The following is a 21588-nucleotide window of genomic DNA, read 5'->3' on the forward strand; positions in this document are numbered from 1 at the left end:
GGTGCAAACTCTGAGAAAGAGTTGTCTTGCCATTGTATAGATATTGAGGGCTGGGGAGGGAAAACTCAAGACAGAAAGAGACCCTAAGAAAAAAGATTTTGGAAAATCCAATGGGAAACGCAAACTCTTTTATTTAGTTTTAGAACACCAACCACAAAGTTGCATGACAACATCCTGCAGAGACACGACGTGTGTATTTTAGTCGAATGAGGTCATTTGATGGGCGCGCCACCTCCACGATGGGACTGCCAGAGGGACTCATGTAATGAGCTGATGTGAGGTGCTCTGTGCAGGCCTGGCACAAAGCAACCATGTGAACGTGACCCCTATTTTTTAATCCTCATATACCAGGTCAGCCAAAATGATGGAGTTCGAAACCAAGAAAGGTCAAAAGCACTGCTGATCCCATCAGTCAGATTCTGTAGGCCCTAGTTCTGGGGCTTACCCTAGGCTGTGGAAAAGGTGAACTTTAAAGGAAGTCACTTGTGGAAAGGCTAAGGGGAAGCAAGGCCACTGAGGCCAGGCTGGAGAAGATTCAGGTGCTCCTGTGAGCTTTCTTCGTGAGCTTGACCAGCAGCACTAGGACCGAGAAGCAGACTTCTGACAATAGCCCAGGAGAGCAGAATAAGGACAGTGGGTTTACTACAGGGTTTCAGGTCCTGAGGCAACGTACGAGGGGGGAGTTTCTCCCTGTGAAACCATTAGAAAAAGGAATGGACTGTCTGGGGGAGTAGGGAATAACCTGTCATTAGACGTGCCTTAAGGCTGAATGGGCAGACATTGGAGGACTCAAATGCACAACGGGGAAGCAAGCAGGACTCCTGACCCCAATTTCAGCTCCGTTCTTAACTAGCTGGGTCACTTTGGACACGTTACGTAACCACCCCGAGCCTCGATTTTCTCATGGCTCAATCAAGGGGGTAGGACTAGGAAATACTCAACCTCTTTCAGCTTTAAGATTTCATAATCTGGGGTGAGGCCCAGTGTCCTTTGCTTCCTTGTCAAGGTGAACCCCTCCACACCTGCCTGGCATGTGCCAGCCTGGTGTTCATGCCCCAGCTGTGAGGCCCACTGGGTCTGAAGCGTGTATTTCAGCAGGTCCGGAAAACAGAGCGGCTTGCTTTGAGTGTGACGCTTCAGGCCTCTGTACCGAGCTCTCTCTGGCATCACATTCAAACCACTGCCCCTGCCCTGGCATGAGGGAATTTCACAGAACCTTTGAGGGGCTTTTACTTCCTGTTCACTCCAAATAAATTTGGTTTTAAAGCACATGCTCCATGCACAGGTTGCTGGAAAGGCCCGACAGACTTCTTTTAGCAGTCACTGCTTCTCTGCACCAATTTTAGTAAGAAGTTCTGAAATCCTCTTCACTTGGTGTCATGTCATAGTTTCAAACATGGACACAAATCTCCTGAGTCAAGTCAACAGTACTTAAAATAGCTGTTGACGGCTGCATTCCTCTGCTCTGCCAGCATTATATCCCCAGTCCAAGGAGACAGAGGGTTTTATTTATGGAATGAGGTCTTTGTTTACAACGTGAGCACAGCCAGGCTCCAGGAGCTCACTTCGGGTATACATCTTGGATTTATGTAGAAAACATACCTCGCCACCCTTGGATCTCTTTGGAAAGATCACAAGAAGCATTACTAATGTGACTTTCTTAGATTTCTGCTTGTAGGCATTCACGTATCTTACGAGGTACCCTATAACATTAACTTACAATCTGTGGGGTTGATTTAGTCTTAATAAATATGTAGCCCACTTCAAGGTTGGGCTTTTGCACAAAGGGAAAACGTAAGAGCAATCCCGCCTCCTGGGAACTGGTTTCGAACATTTCGTCTAAGAGGACACATAGAAATATCTTTTGTAAAAAAAAAAAAAAAAAAAAAAAAGAAATATCTTTTGTATTTATGATCCCAATAAATATATTTTGAGAGTGCTTTTTCTTTTTTAAAAAAAAGATAATCCTAAAAAGAAAAAAAGGTAATCTTTTATTTATTCGAGAGAGAGAGAGAGATAACGAATGGGAGAGAGGCAGAAGGAGAGAGAGCGAAAATCCCAAGCAGACTCTACGCTGAGCACAGAGCTGGACTTGGGGCTCCATCTCACGACCCTGAGATCACAACCTGAGCCAAAACTAAGAGTCAGATGCTTAACCGACTAAGCCACCCAGGTGCCCCGAGAATATCTTCTCTACACACCCATAGGAGTCATCCTTTCGAACACTCAGGTCAGCTGTCACCCCCTCCAGCATTCGTTCTATGACACTGCCCACCCCTCCCCAATTAGTTTCCCAGACCTGCCATAACAGAGTACCGCAAGCTCTGGGAGGGCTTAACACAGAAACCTTAATCTCTCTGGGTCCTGGAGGCCAGAAGTCCAAAATCAAGGTGCTGGCAGGGCCATCTTCCCTCCAGGAAGGAACTAGGGAAGAATCTGTTGCGTGTCTCTCCCTTCGTCTCTGGGTTTTGTTAGCAGTTCCTGGTGCTCTCTGGCTTGCAGCTACGTAGCCAAATCTCTGCTGCGCTGACACATGGCATTCACTGTGTGGACCCATCTTCTGCGTCTCTTCTGTCCTTATGAGAACACCAGTCATATTCGATAGAGCCTGCTGTAATCGAGTATGCCATTGTCCTAACCTGATTGCATCTGCAAAGACCCCGTGTCTGAATAAAGTTATCAGGGGAGTCATGACTTCGACATCTCTGTTCAGAGAGACCCAATTCAAACCATAAGGCCCATATCCCACCCTGGGTTCTGGGCTCCTCTGCGTTTAGCACCTCTTACTGAAGTGTCTCCCAACAGTCGTCCTACTGTATTGGCATTGTCTGTTTAGTCTCGTTGACCACCAGACTGTCGCTTCATTGAAGGGAGGACTCAGATAATATCTTTACGGCCAAAGTACCTTTGAGAACGTCCCAACACCTGGTAGGCGCTCAAATATTTGTCAAAAGATATGCTTCGTGGTCACCATCATGATCCTTTATGTGTATAGAGTAGTAATAACCTATTTTATGTAAGGTTACACGAATGTTATTCTACATAAAATACGTGTTTCTCAACATCGCATATAAGTGCTGCCATTTGTTGCGTACTTGCCGTGTGCCGAACATGATGTTAAAACACTTCCGATTTTTTTTAATCCTGTGCAATCCTCACAAGAATATTCACACTTAAATCTGATGGTCCCCATTTTGCAGATGTTAGAAATGAGGCTTAGGAAGAGTCAGTGTCCCGAGGCCGCACAGCCAGCGCATGGGAGACCCAGGAGCTGATCGCAGGCACACGTGATGGCAGATGTGGGGTCCTCACGCGTGGGTATGCTGCTTTCCCACGGACCGTCCCCTTGGAGGCTCCCAGCCTGGGGAGGGAGTATGTCTGGTGATCATGTTCACACGTGCCTGAAGAAGACCCTGAAGCCCAGAGAGGTTAAGGGACCAGCCGGTCATAGGGTCCCTCAGCTGTTGCCCGGGTCAAGTTCACCGTTTTAGAAACTGCTTTCCTTCGTTGATCATGAAATGATCCTTAACAATACTAGAGCAAAGGAGGACAGGGAATGGGAAAAAAAAAAGCATTTCCTGTAATAATCCATGAGCCTCACCTTCTGCGTTGTAGAAGAGCAGGGCTTGCCACCTGCAATGGCAAACTACTGTGAGAAACCGTGTCTCCGTCCCAAATGTCCACTGAACAGAATGTCCTCACGTATCATGTGGTTTCTCTGTCCGGTGATGATGGATCATGTTCTGAGGCAGCAGTTCCTCCGGAGAGAGGAGAGGAGCTTGGACGTGTTTGTCAGAGCCCCTGCAGCCCGTCGGTGGGCCCCAGCCCCCGCAGGCTTGGCATCTCCTGGCTCTGAGGTCCCATGTGGGCCTCAGGGACAAGGAAGGGGGCCCTGGGACCCTGCCAAATAAGACTCAGCCTCCTGACACAGGCCAGGCTGTGACCCAGACCCCACGCCTCATAACTGGGGTGTCTGCCTCCCTCCACTAACCCTTTGCCTTGGTCCTGCCGCCGGGACCCTGTCTTGCTCCTTCAGCCCGAGGGCCAGCTCAGGGAACCTCCCTGGCTGTGCCTTTCTCTCCGCCTCTGACCCTGTCACACTGTGGCCACACTCACTTCCACCTGCCCCGAGTCAGAACCCGGCTCAGGCCCGATGACCTGGCCATGGCGCCCCCCCAAGAAGCCGACCCGCCCGCTCTTGGGTGACATGTGACCAGGTAAGGCCAGTGCAATATAAGAGGCAGTCTTACAGGGGCTTCTGGGAAAGTTTATGCTTTTCTGATAAAAGAGGCAGACATGGGTAACACCTCTCTGCCCCTCCATTCTTCCTGCCTTGATTGAGGATGTGATGCCTGGAGCCCAACAGCCACCTTGCTACAATGAGAAAAAGGCCAAGAGAATCTCACAGACACTGACCTACCCTACCATCATTTGACCAAGCTGATGCCAGCAGCCATACTCCTTCAGAATTCTTGTAAATAAAGTGAAAATCCCCTTTGTGTAAAGCCATTGTTGGTCAGTCTCTGTTACTTGCACCCAGAGTATTTCTGAATACCAGCCCTGATGCCCAGAATTACCAGCAGACTATACTGAAAATCCAGATTCCTCTTTCCCATTAGAGACCAAATGGAGGGGCACCTGGGTGGCTTAGTTGGTTAAGCATCCAACTCTTGATTCAGCTCCGGTCATGATCTCAAGGCTGTGGGATGGAGTAGACTCACACACGCATGCACATCCTCTCTCTCTCTCAAATAAAAAAAATAAATAAAAATAAACTATTGGGTGATGCCTGCCGCTCGTGATCGCTGCCCGGGAGCAGCCCCACCGCTCGCCTTGGGCCCGAGAAGGGCCTCTTTCCTCCTGTCATTCCCTGGGAGCCCTACGCCCTGCCCTCTGGGCTGCACCCGTTCCCAACGCTCACAGATGACCTCTGTGCCCGAGGCTCAGCCCAGCAGAGCAGCCGCACGCACACCGAACCCAGTTGCCCTGGACGGGCCTCTGTTGACTCTTCCAAGTGAGGTCGAGTTCTCATTTCAAATAATTGGCCTTCAGTGAGGCATTGATGGGAAAGGGCGGGAAGGGGGCCAGCCACCCCCTAGGGGCAGTGGACAAATAGAGAAGGCCCCCAGGACACTGGTCACAGTGTCACATGCTCAGCCGATTGGAGTCCCCCAGGCCCATCAGGCTTCCCCCTGGCAGGTCTCCTCAGGGGCCCTCCTGTGAGCCTTGGTTTACACTTCTCAACTCTTCTGCTGAGTCTTGTGCCCATCCTTCGTGTTCTCCTTAAACACAGCGATTTTTCCCCAAATAGGGAGCATATCACAGTTCCTGACACCAGGTCCTGGCAGCAGCAGGTGCCCAGGAAATGCCACATGAATGGATGGAAAGAAACTGTCATGCCTCTAGACTCCTGAACACAAAACCCCGACCTGCCCCTGGAAACATGCTCGTCTAATTGATAAAACATTGGACTACGTCTGAGTCAGTTAAGCAGGATTTTTGTTTCTGGCTTTGTCGTTTGCAGTTGGGAGCAGACAGCGAGGAAGAAACGTTAGCTGAGCTCTGGCCTTGGCGCCTCTGTGCTTGCTGGCTGCGGTACAGGGGACAGCGGGACGGGGCTGCGGGCTTCGAAATAAATAACCCTTTCTCTTGCTCGAGTACAATTTCTGAAAGTTCTACTCTACACTTAATTGGATTCTTTCTTGCTGCAACTTAAGCCTTCTTCCTCCTTTCCCTGAGTGGAATTATAACTCATTATCTCTGAAGTTCACAGGGGCAGCTTTTCTAAGCAAGACAAGGAACTGACTCTTAGAGCTTCACACTCTCTTCTTCACCTTTGTCTTCCTGAGCCTGTGTCTTTCTCAGACTCTCAAAAATTGTGCATTTGCTTTAATGAGTTAGTACATAGCAGGTTCCTGTGCTATTTGGGAAAACAATTTCCATCTGTTCATATATTGTTAAAAAGTAATGGGTTCTTATTTAAAAAAAAAAAAAAGAAAAGTCTAATCCTTCCCTCCTTCCTCCTCTCTAATACTGAATCTCAGATCCTTTGAGGTCCAACATAATTTAAGTGTTAATTCTTTTCTAAGCTCTTTTCAAGCTACTGCACTCACCATGCAGATTTCATTAAACCTCAGCGTCTCTTCATATTGATGTCTCAGAAAAAAGCAAAGTAACTCTTGCTCTCCATGAAAATATTTTGCTCAAGAGTAGTGTCTTTTGTCCCATTTCTAAAGATGTACTTATCTGGCCTCCAAAAAAGAAAACAGAAGTCTGTTACAACTAAAAGAGAATGCAAGCGCTGGGCTCCTCATCTCATTTTGCGAGGAAACATCTGGTTATTGTAGGTTCACAGGGTTCGCTGTCCGGAGTGGTCGCAGCCTTCAATCACCCTGTGTCTGCAAACAACCGGGAGGGCCCGGCCAAGCAAGAAACAGACGAATCTTATGCACAGAATGAGATTAAAGGCATGCGCATGCCAATATTTCTATCTCTAATCTATTCACCTTGGAAGCCTATTTGTTGCTTCAGGGATAAGGACACCAAAAAACAGTCTGTTCTGGAACTTCCCCTTTAGACTTGGCACCTGGAACAGAAGGCTACATCTTGAGGCGTCTGGGTGACTCAGTGGGTTAAGCGTCTGCCTTCCGTTCAGGTTGTGATCCCAGGGTCTTGGGATGAGCCCCTCATACTGGCTCATTGAGCATCTGCCTTTGGCTCAGGTATCATCCCAGAGTTCTGGGGTCAAGCCCGCATGGGGCTCTCTGCTTGGAGCCTGCCTATGCCTCTGCCTCTCTCTGTGTGTCTCTCATGAATAAATAAACAAAATCTTTTAAAAAATTAAAGTAAAAAAAAATAGTCAAAAGACACATATCTACATTTGGAGCCAGAGACCCAGGCCCTGGTGCTGACTGTGCCATTTATTTGTGATGTTGAGGATTCCATTCAACTGCTTTATGCCTCAATCTCTTTATCTGTCAAATGAGGATAAGACCTGTGAAACTTTATGAGGATTTTAAATGAATAACCAAAGTGTGAATCTTGTCTCTGTCACTTCCCAGCTTTTTATGGCTTCTGTATATCACTTGTTTTGAGCACTGTCAGCACAGAATCCTGGAATACTAGTGCCCCGAGAGATTATCCCATGTTACAAATGAAGAAACTGAGAACCATAATTACAGAGGAAGTACCTAGAATGTCAAGGTGACTCCTTTGAATAAGAATGCTTATTTGGCATTTATATTTACGTGTTTTTTTTTTAAAAACAAAACCAAAACTGGGGGGAAAAAAAACACCTCATTTTATTGAAGTCATGCTGGTACACTCTCAATTAGATGGATTTCCTAAGAAATGGGACAGCCGTCCTCTTGGGGTTATAGATCTAGGATCACCCTGCTTATTCTGTTCAACCCAGAGGAAGAGTGGAAACATCCAGGATATAGAGGAAGGCTATCCCTAAGCCTTTTCCCAGAACTGGGAAGTTTTTGCCCGTGCTTCCTGTGCTCTGGAGTGTCTTAGTAAACAAAGGGTGTCTCTGCCTCTGGCTTCTCCCACCTTTCAGCACAGGTAAGCAGAGTGAGGCCATGCCTGGGCAGAGGCTGACCTTGGGAGCCACAGATCAGAGGGGCCGGGAGGGAGGATTGGGAGTGATGGAGGAAGAGGAGGAGGTGGAGGAGGAGGAGGAGGGAGAAAAGATAAGAGAGTGAGAAAAGAAAAGGGAGTTCACTGCTGAGGAGTAGCAGAGGGCTCACCATGACTACTCCTGGTGGCATCTGTGCTACGGTGTGTCTACTGAGAACCAGGGAGAGTGTCTGCTTTCTGCAAACAGAAACGCTCCTTAGACACTCAGTACAATCTTCTAAAAGTCCCTGCTTGCAAATAAATCTTACTTATTCAGGAAAAGAAAATCCTCATATATCACCATTGAAATCACTTGTTTCATTACCACACTAAAAAACAAAAAACAAAAAACAAAACAAAAAATACAATGCATTGGTTATATTGGAAAACCCATTCTTTTTGCCCCCCTCCCTTTTTTTTATACAGAGCGTAAATTTGTTGTGTGTGTTTTTTTTTTTTTTTTATAGCAGGGCATAAAGATTTCAGGAAGGTTGGTCAATTATTTATTTGTTGATTGAATTATAGGAAGAAAGTGTGATTATCCAGTGGAATGCAGAAATGTATGCAATTAATTCTGTGCCTGCGTGTACTTAACCCGGCCATCGTAATCACTCTGTTTTTTTTTTATTTCCCGGGGGAAATAGGTGAGGTTGGACCTGAATGCATCATTATAAAGTATGCACATATAAATTGAACTTTTCCAAATCTAGGTCACTTGAATAAGAAGGCTCTTTTGATAAAAACAGACTGACAATTAGATTCACAGGGTACTTCAATGTTAAATGATATTCTTCCCATATTCTGGGTCATAAGGCAGCCTAAACACCACACCAATGTTAAGAAACAGAAAATCATATTTGCAACAATAGCAAAGCTTCATGGTGCATGGTTTCCACTTCAATGTGCTGTGTTCCATTATGCCACGTTAATGTTTTAAGTAATATAATTTCCCTTTCGTGTAGTTTTAAGTTCATCTTTTATTTTCTCTTTACCTTTCTGGAATAGCTTTCTATAATGCTACATCTTATGGCGGGAGAAATTCCTTAAAAAAAAAAAAAAAGTATAAAGTCGAACAATCCTTGCAGGAAAACAGCAAAAATAACAATGAAAATTGATTTTAGATCCTCCAACCAAAATGTTATCTTGTGTACTTCACAGACTCAATCTGTGTCCCAGGCTTTGATCCAGGCCTCAACATGATGACTGGGATCACCCCCATTAACCCAATGATACCAGGCCTGGGGCTGGTGCCACCCCCGCCGCCAACAGAAGTGGCTGTCGTCAAAGAAATAATCCACTGCAAAAGTTGTACTCTTTTCCCTCAAAATCCAAGTAAGTGATACCTGTGGAAAATATCTGCTCGTCCATTTAAATTTATTTCTTTTCTCTCTCTCTCTTTTTTTAATGTAGCATTGCATGCGCTTTCAAAATTCTTCCGCATGGATGCACAAGTGGGGATCCATTCTACATAAGGCTTCTGTCTCTAGATTAGCACAAATGTCTGGGGATGTGTCCATGTGTTCTATCCAGGAGCTGAATTGACACCATGAAGGCAATATGTGTGATGTGGGGATATATAATCCAGCATTAAGAATCTTTCTGCATGCAACAAAGTCTAGCATTTGCTGCAAAACATAGTGTGAAACACGTGAGCATTTCCATCCATCTTCACAAATGTGGGAGAAAAGCTCTGAAATGTGCTTTGCTAGATGGAAAATTGAATTAATTTGGCAGTTAGCAATTTTGGGGGGAGCCCGCATCTCAGAGTTTCTGGGCCAAATTGCATTTGCTTGAAGGAAACGTACATTTGATAAAATAAATGAGCCAGAATTTTTTTTTTAATTTAGTCTCAGATACTAAGTTTATGGGCTTAAATAGCTAGAATTTTTTTTTATTCATATTAATCAGTGTTGCCTTTTTGAAGTGGACTTTTCAGGAGATTGCTTTAGTAATCTACATATAAACTAGGTAAAATGTTGTGACAGTGTACGTTTTATCTTTTCCTACAGCCTCCCCCAAATGTAATCGTTGGCTCATTTAAATGTGAATTTTTGAAAAAAGTGTTGTTTTCAGGCCCAGTGTTTCCCAGCCGAGCAAGTACTGCGCGCGCTTGTGGGTTGTGTTCCCTGCCTCTGCCTTGCGGATCCATTATCCCGCAGCAAGACAAAGCAGATAACAAGCCCAAGTTTTCCATCATGTTGTCATTTCATCATGCTTTGTACTTTGTGAAGTCTCCCCCCCACACACACACACCCCATTTTCTGGGGTGCTGTAATATGAAGGAGAAATGAAATTATGCTAACATTTGCTTTATCTTTGCTCATGGACAAGCATAGCCACTCTGTGTAGAAAGGCACCCAGAAAGTAAGGGTTGGGAGGAGGAGGGGAGAGGAGGGGAAAACAAGACAGCCGCCATCAGTGGAAGTGGGTGTAGAAATTTCTCGTGACTCCAAGTGGAAAGTTCCTCTGTCAGCTGCACTTCCATGGGGGGAACCCGGAGGAGCACAGAGAAATAAAAGGCACACCCCTCTGTTTTGTTGTGATTATTAGATCTTCCACCTCCTTCCACACGAGAACGACCTCCTGGGTGTAAGACCGTGTTTGTCGGAGGATTACCAGAAAATGCTACTGAGGAAATTATTCAAGAAGTCTTTGAGCAGTGCGGTGATATTACAGCAATTCGGAAAAGCAAGAAGAATTTTTGTCACATTCGCTTTGCAGAGGAATTCATGGTTGATAAAGCCATTTACCTTTCTGGTACTTTGCATTACATAAGGGGTTTTCTAGGCATTTTGTGATGTTTTGTGATGTTAATACGAGCTTATTCCCTTTCGCCTCAACTGGCACAATGAAGTCCTCACAGTTGGGGCTGGAAAAGGAGGAACTCTGGTCTTTTCCCTTGGCTTCCAGAAGCTCTAATGTTAAGTCTGTGAGTGTACGTTGTGGCAGGAAGGGTTTCCCACCACCAGCCTTCAGGAATTCCGTCGAGGTTCTAATTAATGTTCTCAAGTGCTTATTAGATGAAAACCAATATTATGAATACTGAGGGCCATTATTATTATTGGATGTAATTCCCTGGGGGAATAAAGTACTCTCTCAGCATGATTTCAGTTTTTCAGAAGTGGTTCACTTTCTAGACCCCAGGGTATCGAATCAAGATCGGTTCCGTGCAGAAAGTAGCCGGTGGGCCTCAGGGGAAGGCCTGCTATCACTGCCCAAGGAAGGCCTAGTACGTTTGCAGTGGTAATGCCTGCCCTGTGATACCTGCTTCTTTGGTGCCAATTTATAGGGGGGGATTTTTGCAGATGTTAAAATTAGACCCCGTGCTGCCGGCGGGTGTCCGAGCGAGTGTCCAGAGGCTATCATCGAGGCCTCTGCCAGATCTAAGAACTATGGATCTGGTATTGGGATGTGGTTTTAGGGAGATGCGTGCTTAGATTCAACACCTTGCCATCCCCTCACGAGGCTCTCCTTCTGTGTGCCTCAGTCTATCACTCTGCACACTGCCTTTCTATTCCTGAGGCCAAGCCAATGAGAGGAGGGGAGAAAAAAAGAGGGGAAAAAACAATATAGATAGATAGATAGATAGATAGATAGATAGATAGATAGATCGATCGATCTGAATCCTACTGCCAGGCTTACTTAATTTCTGCAGGCCACTCCTCCTGCCATGGAATTTCTTTGCAAACCTCAGGAGCTGGGGTTATTCCAACACCAATCACTGCAACTTTCATGAGCCTGGGTAGTGACATGGAGAACCTTAAAACCCTTATTCCAATAATACCTTACAAAGTGGGTGGGCCAGTGGAATCTGAAAGCATTCTAAAATAGAGAAGGAAGACGAAACATAGAAGAAAGACTTTACGACACACAAATAGCTCTGTGTTTTACTTTTCATGTGTTCCTGGGCCTTAGCATCAGAGGAATCTGTAACACAGCCGGGGACTCAGTGGAGTGGTGGCAATGGGTCTCACGTGCCTTGGCAAGATAACCTCTCTCTGGCCTCCATTTTCTCATCTGCAAAACTGAGGGAGTAACAGTAGCAACTCATAGGATTATTACGAGGAATGAATCAAAATAATGGATATTAAGTGCTTGGCAGGGCACCTGCAGCAATAGGAACCATTCAGCAAATGGTTGTTTTTAACACAAATATCCTGAAGATGGTAAAAGAAGGACTGATTCTTGTGTCTCCCAGACCTGCCCGGGGAACGTGGGCTGTATCCACAGCTCTACCCGTAAACAATTGCTTTGTTCCACCTGGGTTAGAGGAGATCCAAAGTGCCTTTCAACTCCAACATAACCCAGCGTTTAGACCCAATCAGGAACCCCATGAGACACTGGCCAAAGATGAACAGGCCCAAATTTAGGCACGTGGAAGGTACTCCTCTATTTTTATCCCTTGATGCTCCGCTTTTCCCAGCTTGGGTCCTGCTTGTGAGCCAGGCACCTGCTTGCCCCTTGCTCTGCCCCTGGGCAGCAGGAGGAGCCCGCACCAGAGGCCTCACCCCCAGCCTCCCTGCCTAGAGGCACAGGGGTCCGCCGAGCTCCGTCTCAGCCACCCTAGGGAGGTTGCACACCAGTCCGGGGAAGATCTGAAAGGCTGATTAACTAGAGGGGCAGGAGGGAAGGGAGGCTGCCCCTCCTGTGTGTGAGCTCCTGCAAACCGAGGCCCAGCTGGAAGGCCTAATTTAGGACCGCGTTCACATTTGAAGGCCAAGCTAATTTTAGATTTAGCCTCATCAGGATCTCTTTTAAGGCCTTAATGATGATGTTTTGGTGAAAGAGAGGGTACTTTTTGGAACCAGAAATATCTGAAAAGTGATGCTCTGGACGTGAGCAGAAGAAAGACACTGGGCCAGTTTAGGGCCACAGTGGCCAGTCTTAGGCACTGTTGCCTCCTCAGCTATTAAGTATGTATATCTTGGCCTGCTGACTCGTTAAGTTTTTAGGGCCCAGAACCAAGATACACTCTGCTTTAGCCTGAATTCCACTCATATGCGATCCAGTGTTTGCGGTTTGGGTAGGTATTGTTCTACCTTCCATTCTTAGAGAACACCATTTAAACCCAGGAGTGAGAAGGGAGAAACAGGAATCAGATGTGAGATCTGCTTTGTATTTGTACCTTCCCAAAGGTGTGAGGCGCCCTACAGGGAAGAAGTCAGCCTCTGCGGGGGTTTTCAGTGGAGTTTCAACCCAAATGCCAAGATAATCCATTGAAATGTACCACGGAGATCTTGAACATCAGTGTAGTACAGCCTAGCATTTCACCCTGGTACCTCATTTGCAAAGCCCCTACACAGCAAAAGTGCTCATTTTGCTCTTTCCTCTGGCAGCCCCAACAGCTGTGATCCTGCTGGGACCTGAATTTATGTTTTTAAAATCTGAGTACCCCAAACTAAAGAGCAGCCTCAAAGCCAAGTCTTCTCCATTTGAAGTTAGGCTGGCTGTCTGGTTTCAGTTGTGTTCGGGTTGATTTCTCAGATCCAGTTTCTGCACATCATCGTTATAAGTTGGGTACCTCGCAGTAAATCCCCCAAAGATTTCCAGGCCCATTTTTTTTTTGGTCTAGCTCTGCGCTCTTGCACAGGCTCCTGTGGCCTTCAAAGATTGCGTGGACAATTTGTGCGGTGCTGCATGCCAGATGAGGTGCTGCAGGGCTATGAGGAAGGCAGCAGTGAGGCCTCTTGATTGAAGGTAAAATATCAAAAAAAAAAAAAAAAAAAAAAAAAAAAAAAAAAGAAGGTAAAATATCCTCCTGTGTGCCCCAGAGGATAAGTGGAAATAAAACAGCATTGCAAAATTGCCTCAGTAATTGTGGCTTTTGCAGCTGCCAAGAGAGAATTGAGCAGCATTTTCTAGGGGAATGAAGCAATAATCTGCGAGTGAGGTGTTATGGAATTTACTTTGTAGATCCTTTTAAATATCATAGATATTCTTTATTTACTCCTACCTAACTTTTTTCTACAAAGAATTTAAGAGCACTTCTACAACAGAGTTCCTGTAAATTGAAAATCTAACACCAAGGCCATAGAAACGCAGAGAGGGGAAGAGGGGGTCGGGGGAGGAAGCGACATACCACATGCCGAATTTGTTCCTGAGCTTCCTGGAAGCCAGAGGGAAGAAGGAAAGAGTGACAATAAGTGACCTGGCTCTTGAGGTCCCCCTCTTAGTCACGCTGGCTTGCAAGGTGGGTAGGTGACGGGCTGAGACACCTCCCAGAAGCACGTTTATCTCCAAAGCCCCTAATAAGCTGAAGTTGGCAGTAGTTCCACATCCCTGGGAAGGAGGGTAATCGCTTCCCACCTCCTCTGGAGACAATGCAGTGCCCTTCATCTGGGAAAAAAAAAATGGAATTAAGCGAAAGCTCCCCCAGTGTGGCTTGAGGGTCCCGGACGATGCTGGTGAGGTTGTGACAGGTCAGGCCTTTCCGTGGCTTTCAGGTTACCGGATGCGGCTAGGGTCCAGCACGGACAAGAAGGACTCGGGCCGCCTGCACGTGGACTTCGCGCAGGCCAGGGACGACTTCTACGAGTGGGAGTGCAAGCAGCGGATGCGTGCGCGCGAGGAGCGGCACCGGCGCAAGCTGGAGGAGGACCGGCTGCGGCCGCCCTCGCCACCTGCCATCATGCACTACTCGGAGCACGAGGCGGCGCTGCTGGCCGACAAGCTGAAAGGTAAGGGGGGGTCGGGGGGGCTCAGCGGTTCAGGCCGCCTGCGGCCCGGGGCGTGACCCTGGAGACCCGGGATCGAGTCCCGCGTGAGGCTCCCTGCATGGGGCCTGCTTCTCCCTCTGCATGTGTCTCTGCCTCTCTCTCTCTCTCTCTCTCTCTCTCTCTCTCTCTCTGTGTGTGTGTATCTCATGCATAAATAAATAAAATTTAAAAATAAAAAAAAAGCTAAGGGGCCTCCCCTCGCCACCCCCGTGCACCCCTGGCGGACTTCGTGCAGGCGGCAGCACCTGCCGGCCGTGGACGCCGGGGCTGCTCGCGATGCAGCCCCCACTCTCACCCTCACCCCCACCCCACCCCCGGAGGTGCTCCCGGGTGCACGCGCGCCTGCTGTCCACACGGTTCGTGGACCACGGGGTGGAGGAGTCCCAGCCGCAGCAGCCCCGTAGCAGGTGCCTGTCTGCGCGCGCATGCGCGTTGAAGGGGCGAGGCTCGCGCGTCCCGCGGGCGGGCAGGTGCAGGTGCACCCCCCGCCGCTGGACTTCACACCTCTCCACCAAGCCTCGCATCACGCACGTGGGAAGCGGCGCTGGGCTCGTCTGTGCACGGTGCGAGAGGAATGTGGACAAAGCATCCCAAAGCATCCCTGCCTCCAGAATAGTTAGGAACCAAAATGAGAATAGTTCAGGTCTTTAAAGGTGGCTGTGGGCCTCTTGCATGTTTGATGCTGGGGAGGGAGGGAATAGGGCCGTAGGGGGGCTTCAGTACCTGCCCCAGTGAACTGCAGCTGATTGCAAAGGGGCCCAGCTTGAACTCAGGATCACGCATAGGTGTGAACTCTTCTCCCATTGTTGATCAGTTGTGTCATCTGAGCAGCCTCTGCATTTCCAGGCAAATGACGGTCAGGCCTTCCTCAGGTCGTTGGGCGTGGCAGGTTTTACTATTTTTTTAAAAAAGGATTTTATTTATTCATCCATGAGAAACACAGAGAGAGAGACAGAGACATAGGCAGAGGGAGAAGCGGGCTCCATGCAAGGATCCGATCTTAGAACTCCGGGATCACGTCCTGAGCCAAAGGCAGACACTCAACCAATGAGCCACCCAGGGCACTGGCAGGTTTTAATGAGAGGACATGGGTTACAGTAGCTGGTCTCACCCAGGGGTCTTGGGTCAGTGATTAAGTGTAGTACAAAGCCAGTGGCATGAGTGTCCCCCAACAGAGGAGCAACATGCTTTGGGACCACAGGGGCAAGTGTTGATGATGGTATCAAGAAAATCTTCACAGAGGAGAACTGTGCACGTTAAACAAGATTTTTCTTTCCCAGGAGAAGAAGGGCCTAAAGACATTGGGGTCAGAGGCAGGAGCCCCAGGAAAAAGAACACAAGGAAGCAGAGGGGGAACTTGGCAAAAGTGGAGAAATGCAAGTGGCCTGCTCCACAGCCCATGTGAGAGCTGCATGCATGGAGCTTTATAGAGCAAGGTGGAGCTGGAAAAGCAGTCCAGGGCCAGATAGTAGAGCCCTGAAGGCTGCCTCTGGATTTGGGGTTTATTCCATAAGCAGTGGAGAAGCCATTAAAGATTTCTTATCAGAAGAGGGATGTGATTGATCTTGGAGTGTTTTAGAGCATAGCTAGTATATATTGCTGGCAGTGTGTAAAGCGGATTGGATGTTTTCACTAAATGAAATGTGTGAAAGCTGCCCAAAACCTATTTTAGGAGGATAGGAGGTCGGCATTCTGTTTCTTTAAAAGAGAATTCTTTAAAAGAGAATTCTTTTCAGAAGGACTTCTGCTTCTAACCCTCATCCCCTGTTCAGGCGTTGGGAGTCCCTAATGACCTGCTGCTGTGGCTGAAATGCCCCCCTGTGACTACTGAGGGCTTGCCTTTTTTTTTTTTTTTTGCCAATGGTGTGTGTTCCGCTGCTCAGGGAAGGCCTGTCTTACAGGCATAAATATATAGGCCATGGGTGTTCCTCTAACAAAAAGCCCACAAAAGGCAAATACAGGCATCATCTCCCTTTTCCACTCAGGCTACAAATCATAAGGAGTGGCCAGAATGAGAACGAGCAACACCCTCAACCAGGATTGTTGGTTTTGGAACAAATAGCTTTTTCTTTAATATCCTGTACATTGTGCATTATCCACTTGTGTGCTACGCTTAGATGTGACAAAAACTAGCGTCTTGGTTCTGTGACCTCTTGGAGGGATTTCAAAAAAGTTTGGCACCTTCCTATTCTTTTTTGAAGAAGCCAGCACAGAAATGTCTTTGCACGTCAGAGGAACATGGCATTGCCTTTCCCGTTAGAGGATCACAGATTGGGATGTCAATTGGGTGAAGTAATTTGCAAGCTCTGCCATTTCAAAAATATATATTTATATAGATGAGTATAATTTGCAGAATTTAGGAGCTGCACCTTTGCCAAGTACTGTGTGATCCCTTGAGAGAACAGATTGGAAAATTTAATAGATGGCAGTTACAGTAGAATGAACTAGCTGGGGATACATCTCAGGCAACCAGTCAGGTAATATCAAGCTTGACAATTTCAACCCAAGCACAGAGTTTGGAATATAAACAGCATTTAATTGCTTGGGAAATTGGCTGCCTCAGAGAGGAAATCCAGTCCGTGCTCCTTATAACGCTGCAAAGCCAGACAGGAGGGGCCGAGGAAACTGCTCCCCTGAAAATGATTTCATTGATGTGGAGATTTAAAAAAAAAAATGGAATCAAAAACCCAAGGTAAGGAAGCCTGGGTAAAAGAGAAGATGGAAATATGATCCGAAAATACCTAAATGGATTTGATTTTTTTCCCCCTCCCCTGAGAGATCATGCTATCTTAGGTTTCTTACAAACGTTTTCCCCCATTTTACATTGCACTTGTGTATTCTTGAAGTTTTCTTACTGACAATCAGCTCTGTCTAGCAAAATCTGCACAAGCTAACTCTTCATCACGACCCACAAGGCCCTCGACATCCTGCCCGGTGTTAAAAGTGTGCACATAGTACGTGCTTAATTCTTTTCTCTCTTCCTCAGTGATTTGGATCTTTGAGCACGTTGCATTTCTGGCCACTGGTGCCACCAGATGTGATCGGAGATCCAGGGGTGTAGTGATGCACGTGGCCATCATTCCACAAATATTTGGGGAGCCCTTTACCATATATCTGAGACTGTGCTAATAAGCACTGTGTGGGGAGATGACAGCATGAGAGCCTCTGCCTCATGGAGTTTAGGCTTCTGGAGTGGTAGAGGCAATTAGAAAGCACCACGTACTTCCCACCACCAGGAGAACCCAGCTGGCGAGCGACAGGGTCAGGGGGCAGATCTTCTGAGACCAGGTGACTCCAGGCCCAGTGGCCACTGGGCCTTCTCGAAGGCAGAGGAAACGTCAAGTTGTAATTGTGTAGTGTCTAAGGCAGCGTCTGTTACGTTACTACAAATTCTAAAAAAGAAAATTAGCAGGCACCCTGCTGATTAAATAGACATTGTTCTGAGACAATTCAACTTAATGAAGACTGACTGGGAAGTAACTGCTCACAGACCCAAAGTTTATAGCATGGCTTTGAGAAAGTGAGAAGGAGCTCAATAACACCATAATTACACTTTATTGGAAACAGTAGCACCAGGCAGATGAGATAATGAATTTCAGTGTGTCTAACACAGACCATCCACCCCTGGAGGAACCCTGTGTTTGGACTGTGGAAGGAAGAGATTGATTAGACGGTGAGAAAGATTATATCCTAATTCACTGGAGATTTCTCCTGGCAAGAGCATTTAAAAGTTTTTTGTGTACTTTTTCCCCCTTTGGAAAGCTGCACATAATCTTTCATTATGTGATGAATGAAGAGTTTCTCTCTGCATCAGGTGAAGTTTTGACAGAGCTTTGAAGCAGTGCCCTTGGGATCCCCTGGTGTGTCATCATGAATTCAGTTCTCCTGGGATCCGCATTCATAATTTCCGGAGGGCTAGACTCTGATTTGCATACAGAGTGGCCCAGTGTCAGCCTGCCAGAGGGAGAAAGGGGTGGAAGTGGTGCTGGCATTTTGCTGAGACGGTTGTCAATATTTATGGTTCCCAGAAAGTAAAAATCAATAATGCTGTAAGCCAAGTGGAAGTTCCATTAGCTAAAAGCCCGGCTTCCTTCTTAGGGCAAGGGAAATGAGAAGCACAGGAGCCTGTTCGAGAATCACTTTCCTAGGCGTAACTGACCTTCACAGAGGCAAGATGGGCCATTTCATCCAGAAACATTTTGTTTGACCCCAAAGAGGAATAATCAGTGCATTTTTCATATTGCCAACCCCCCCTTAATTTTTTCATTTTTACAGGTACTATATAGTTGGGGGAGATAGTGTGTGTTAACCATTTGTATCTCCTTTCCTGCTCTCTGTGATTTGGAGGATAAATAAGGTTACGCCCCTTTTAATGGTTAATTAAGCAGCTAAAAAATGGAGACTTCTTTAAGGATGTCCAATGTTTAGAGACACATGGTGAAATTTTAGGAATGTTGTAGTAGTAATGCTTGGGCCACCCTGGAATCCCCATTCTGCTTGGGTCAATCTGTGACCTACACTGTAAGCGATTTCCAGCCATCACAGAAGCCAGAAATCAGTGACAGCTAGGTAGACACACCATTCACATGATTCATTGTGTGGATGTGTACATGTGTGTGTATCCCCATTTTTGGGGGAAAAAAATGTGCTGTAGAGCATCTTCCTTTTATCTCATTCCAGGGACATTTTTTTCAAACATTAATCTCCTCTGCTATTATTTCTTTATAGATCCAGCTGCAAGTAAGGATACTACAGCCCCCTCCCCCCAACCCCCCGTACCACCTACCCTCGCCCAAGTTCTCGTATTCAGTGTCCCTGGCTTGGCTATCTTCCCCACCTATTGTTCTGAAAATCAAGGCCAGATCTCCCTGTGTGGACACAAAGGGAGAGAAAAAAACTGCTTACCGATTTGAGTCCCTTTCCCCTTATTTATCTCTTCATCAATCTGGTTGACGTCCACCCCATGTCCACCTGCTGAGTCCCAGGCTCTGCGTCCTGGCCCTGGGCCTGGCCTTTGAGGAGCTTGCAGGTCATGGTTGCTAAAGGATGCTCTGGCAGTGGAAGCATGACTTATAGATATCAAATGAACACGTGCCAGTGATTTTAACTCAGCTAATTAATGAGAGAATCAGTAAGACGTTAACTTGATTCAAAAGAGAGTTTGCTCTATAACAATTCATATTTTCTACGGGACAAAATTCATCTGCATTGTTACGGGGAATTATTTGCATTGTGACCAGCTCTCCACAATTTATGTTCTGTCCCTGAAGAGTTATAAGATAGTCTGGTCAAAAGCAGTGAAAGATTCACAACCCTATAGAATCAGATACTTCCAGGGGCTAGGGGGCAATGGAGAGGGTCTGCTAGGCCATGGCCGGCATTCCACAGAAAGGATCTGCAGTAGTCTGTACACCTGTTTCCAATTCTTGGACTTTTTTTTTTTTCACTTTTTTTAGGAAGGGGGGATTGGGGTGCCTAGTGTTAAAGCAGCTATTTTTTAAGTGGGGGTGGGGGAGGTTAGGGACTCACAAAGTTCATAAGGATCACATCAAATCCTTTTCAGTATTCTCTACTATCTCAGCTGCTACTTTCCATTTCAGGGTTTTGTCATCTTTTAACTTAAGATGAGCTCCCAGCCAGTTTCCCTGGTTTTCATTGACTGATTTCTTCCAGTGCTTCCAAAACTTTAATGTGCATATGAATCACTTGGAGTAGGATGCAGATTCTGAGTCTGGAAGCCTGAGTAAGGGTGAGTCTGCATTTTCAAGGAGCTCCCAAATGAGACTCAAGCTTAAAGTCTTTGAAGAGCAAAGATTTATCCCAAGTGCAGGTTTTTTAAATGCCTACGATGTGCCAGGTGCTCAGTATACGTGGAAGAGAGGGAGAGAGGTTGAAAAAATCTGAAGTAACCACAAATGAAATGAGATGGGTATGGATTCAGGTAGTGACATTGAGGGATGATAGCCATTATAATATTACTTATGCCTCACAAAACTGAAGCCAGTCATTATTTTCCCGGAATTAAAAATACTTTCCAAAAGATTTTGGAGTCACGTGATAGGCTGGTTGGTGAGTGCCTTCCTGGAGAAGGTTCTGCTTCTCTGTGATCATCTGACGTCATTCTTAACTTTCATTGCCAGTGGCAATGACCTCAGGGGCCTGCAGGGTAAAGGACCAGCTCGCTTCACTGCCAGGAGAACATTTATCTCTGGAAGACACTGTGAAAATACCCTTTAACACAAAACTAGGGGAGGAGCAAGATGGGGGGAGGAGCAAGATGGCGGAGGAGTAGGGTCTCCAAATCACCTGTCTCCACCAAACTACCTAGAAAACCTTCAAATTATCCTGAAAATCTATGAATTCGGCCTGAGATTTAAAGAGAGACCAGCTGGAATGCTACAGTGAGAAGAGTTCGCGCTTCTATCCAGGTAGGAAGACGGGGAAAAAGAAATAAAGGAACAAAGGCCTCCGAGGGGGAGGGGCCCCGCGAGGAGCCGGGCTGAGGCCGGGGCGAGTGTCCCCAGGACAGGAGAGCCCCGTCCCGGAGGAGCAGGAGCTGCACCGACCTTCCCGGCGGAAAGGGGCTCGTGGGGAGTTGGAGCAGGACCAGGAGGGCGAGGAGGCCCTCGGGCTCCCGGGGACACTAACAGAGCAACTGCGCGCCCAGGAGAGTGCGCCGAGCTCCCTAAGGGCTGCAGCGCGCACGGCGGGACCCGGCGGGACCCGGCGGGACCCGGAGCAGCTGAAGGGGCTCGGGCGGCGGCTCCGCGGAGGGGGCTGCGCGGCCCCGGGAGCAGCTCGGAGGGGCTCGGGCAGAAGAAGAGGCTCCGTGCGGAGGGGGCTGCGCGGTTCCAGGAGCAGCTCGGAGGGGCTCGGGCGGCGGCTCCGCGGAGGGGGTTGCGCGGCCCGGGAGCGCGAATCCACCAGCGCAGGCGCCGGGACACAGGGCGCCGGGACACAGCCCAGGATCCGGCCTCCCCCGGGACAGGCAGAGGCCGGGAGGGCCCAGGACAGCGAGGACGCTCCTGCCCGGAGCTGAGCAGATCAGCGGCCCCGCCCCGGAGCCTCCAGGCCCTGCAGACGGAGAGCTCCGGAGTTCCTGCCGGAGCTGAATCCAGGTTTCCAGAGCTGCCCCGCCACTGGGGCTGTTCCTCCTGCGGCCTCACGGGGTAAACAACCCCCACCGAGCCCTGCACCAGGCAGGGGCACAGCAGCTCCCCCAACTGCTAACACCTGAAAATCAGCACAACAG

At 47.6% G+C, this 21588-nt stretch overlaps 1 protein-coding gene across 9 annotated transcripts in view; it reads left to right on the forward strand.

The window, feature by feature from the left end:
* Positions 1 to 21588, forward strand: part of ENOX1 (ecto-NOX disulfide-thiol exchanger 1) — a 554610-nt gene that overhangs the window by 382843 nt on the left and 150179 nt on the right. For all 9 annotated transcript variants that reach the window (XM_038569621.1, XM_038569620.1, XM_038569619.1 and 6 more), the window contains 3 exons: positions 8779 to 8952; positions 10171 to 10377; positions 14064 to 14297. In XM_038569621.1, coding sequence (XP_038425549.1) covers positions 8779 to 8952; positions 10171 to 10377; positions 14064 to 14297 — 615 coding nt within the window. The remainder of the gene's footprint in view (positions 1 to 8778; positions 8953 to 10170; positions 10378 to 14063; positions 14298 to 21588) is intronic.

Source organism: Canis lupus, chromosome 22 (genome assembly GCF_011100685.1).
Source record: "Canis lupus familiaris isolate Mischka breed German Shepherd chromosome 22, alternate assembly UU_Cfam_GSD_1.0, whole genome shotgun sequence".
NCBI classification, from domain to species: Eukaryota; Metazoa; Chordata; class Mammalia; order Carnivora; family Canidae; genus Canis; species Canis lupus.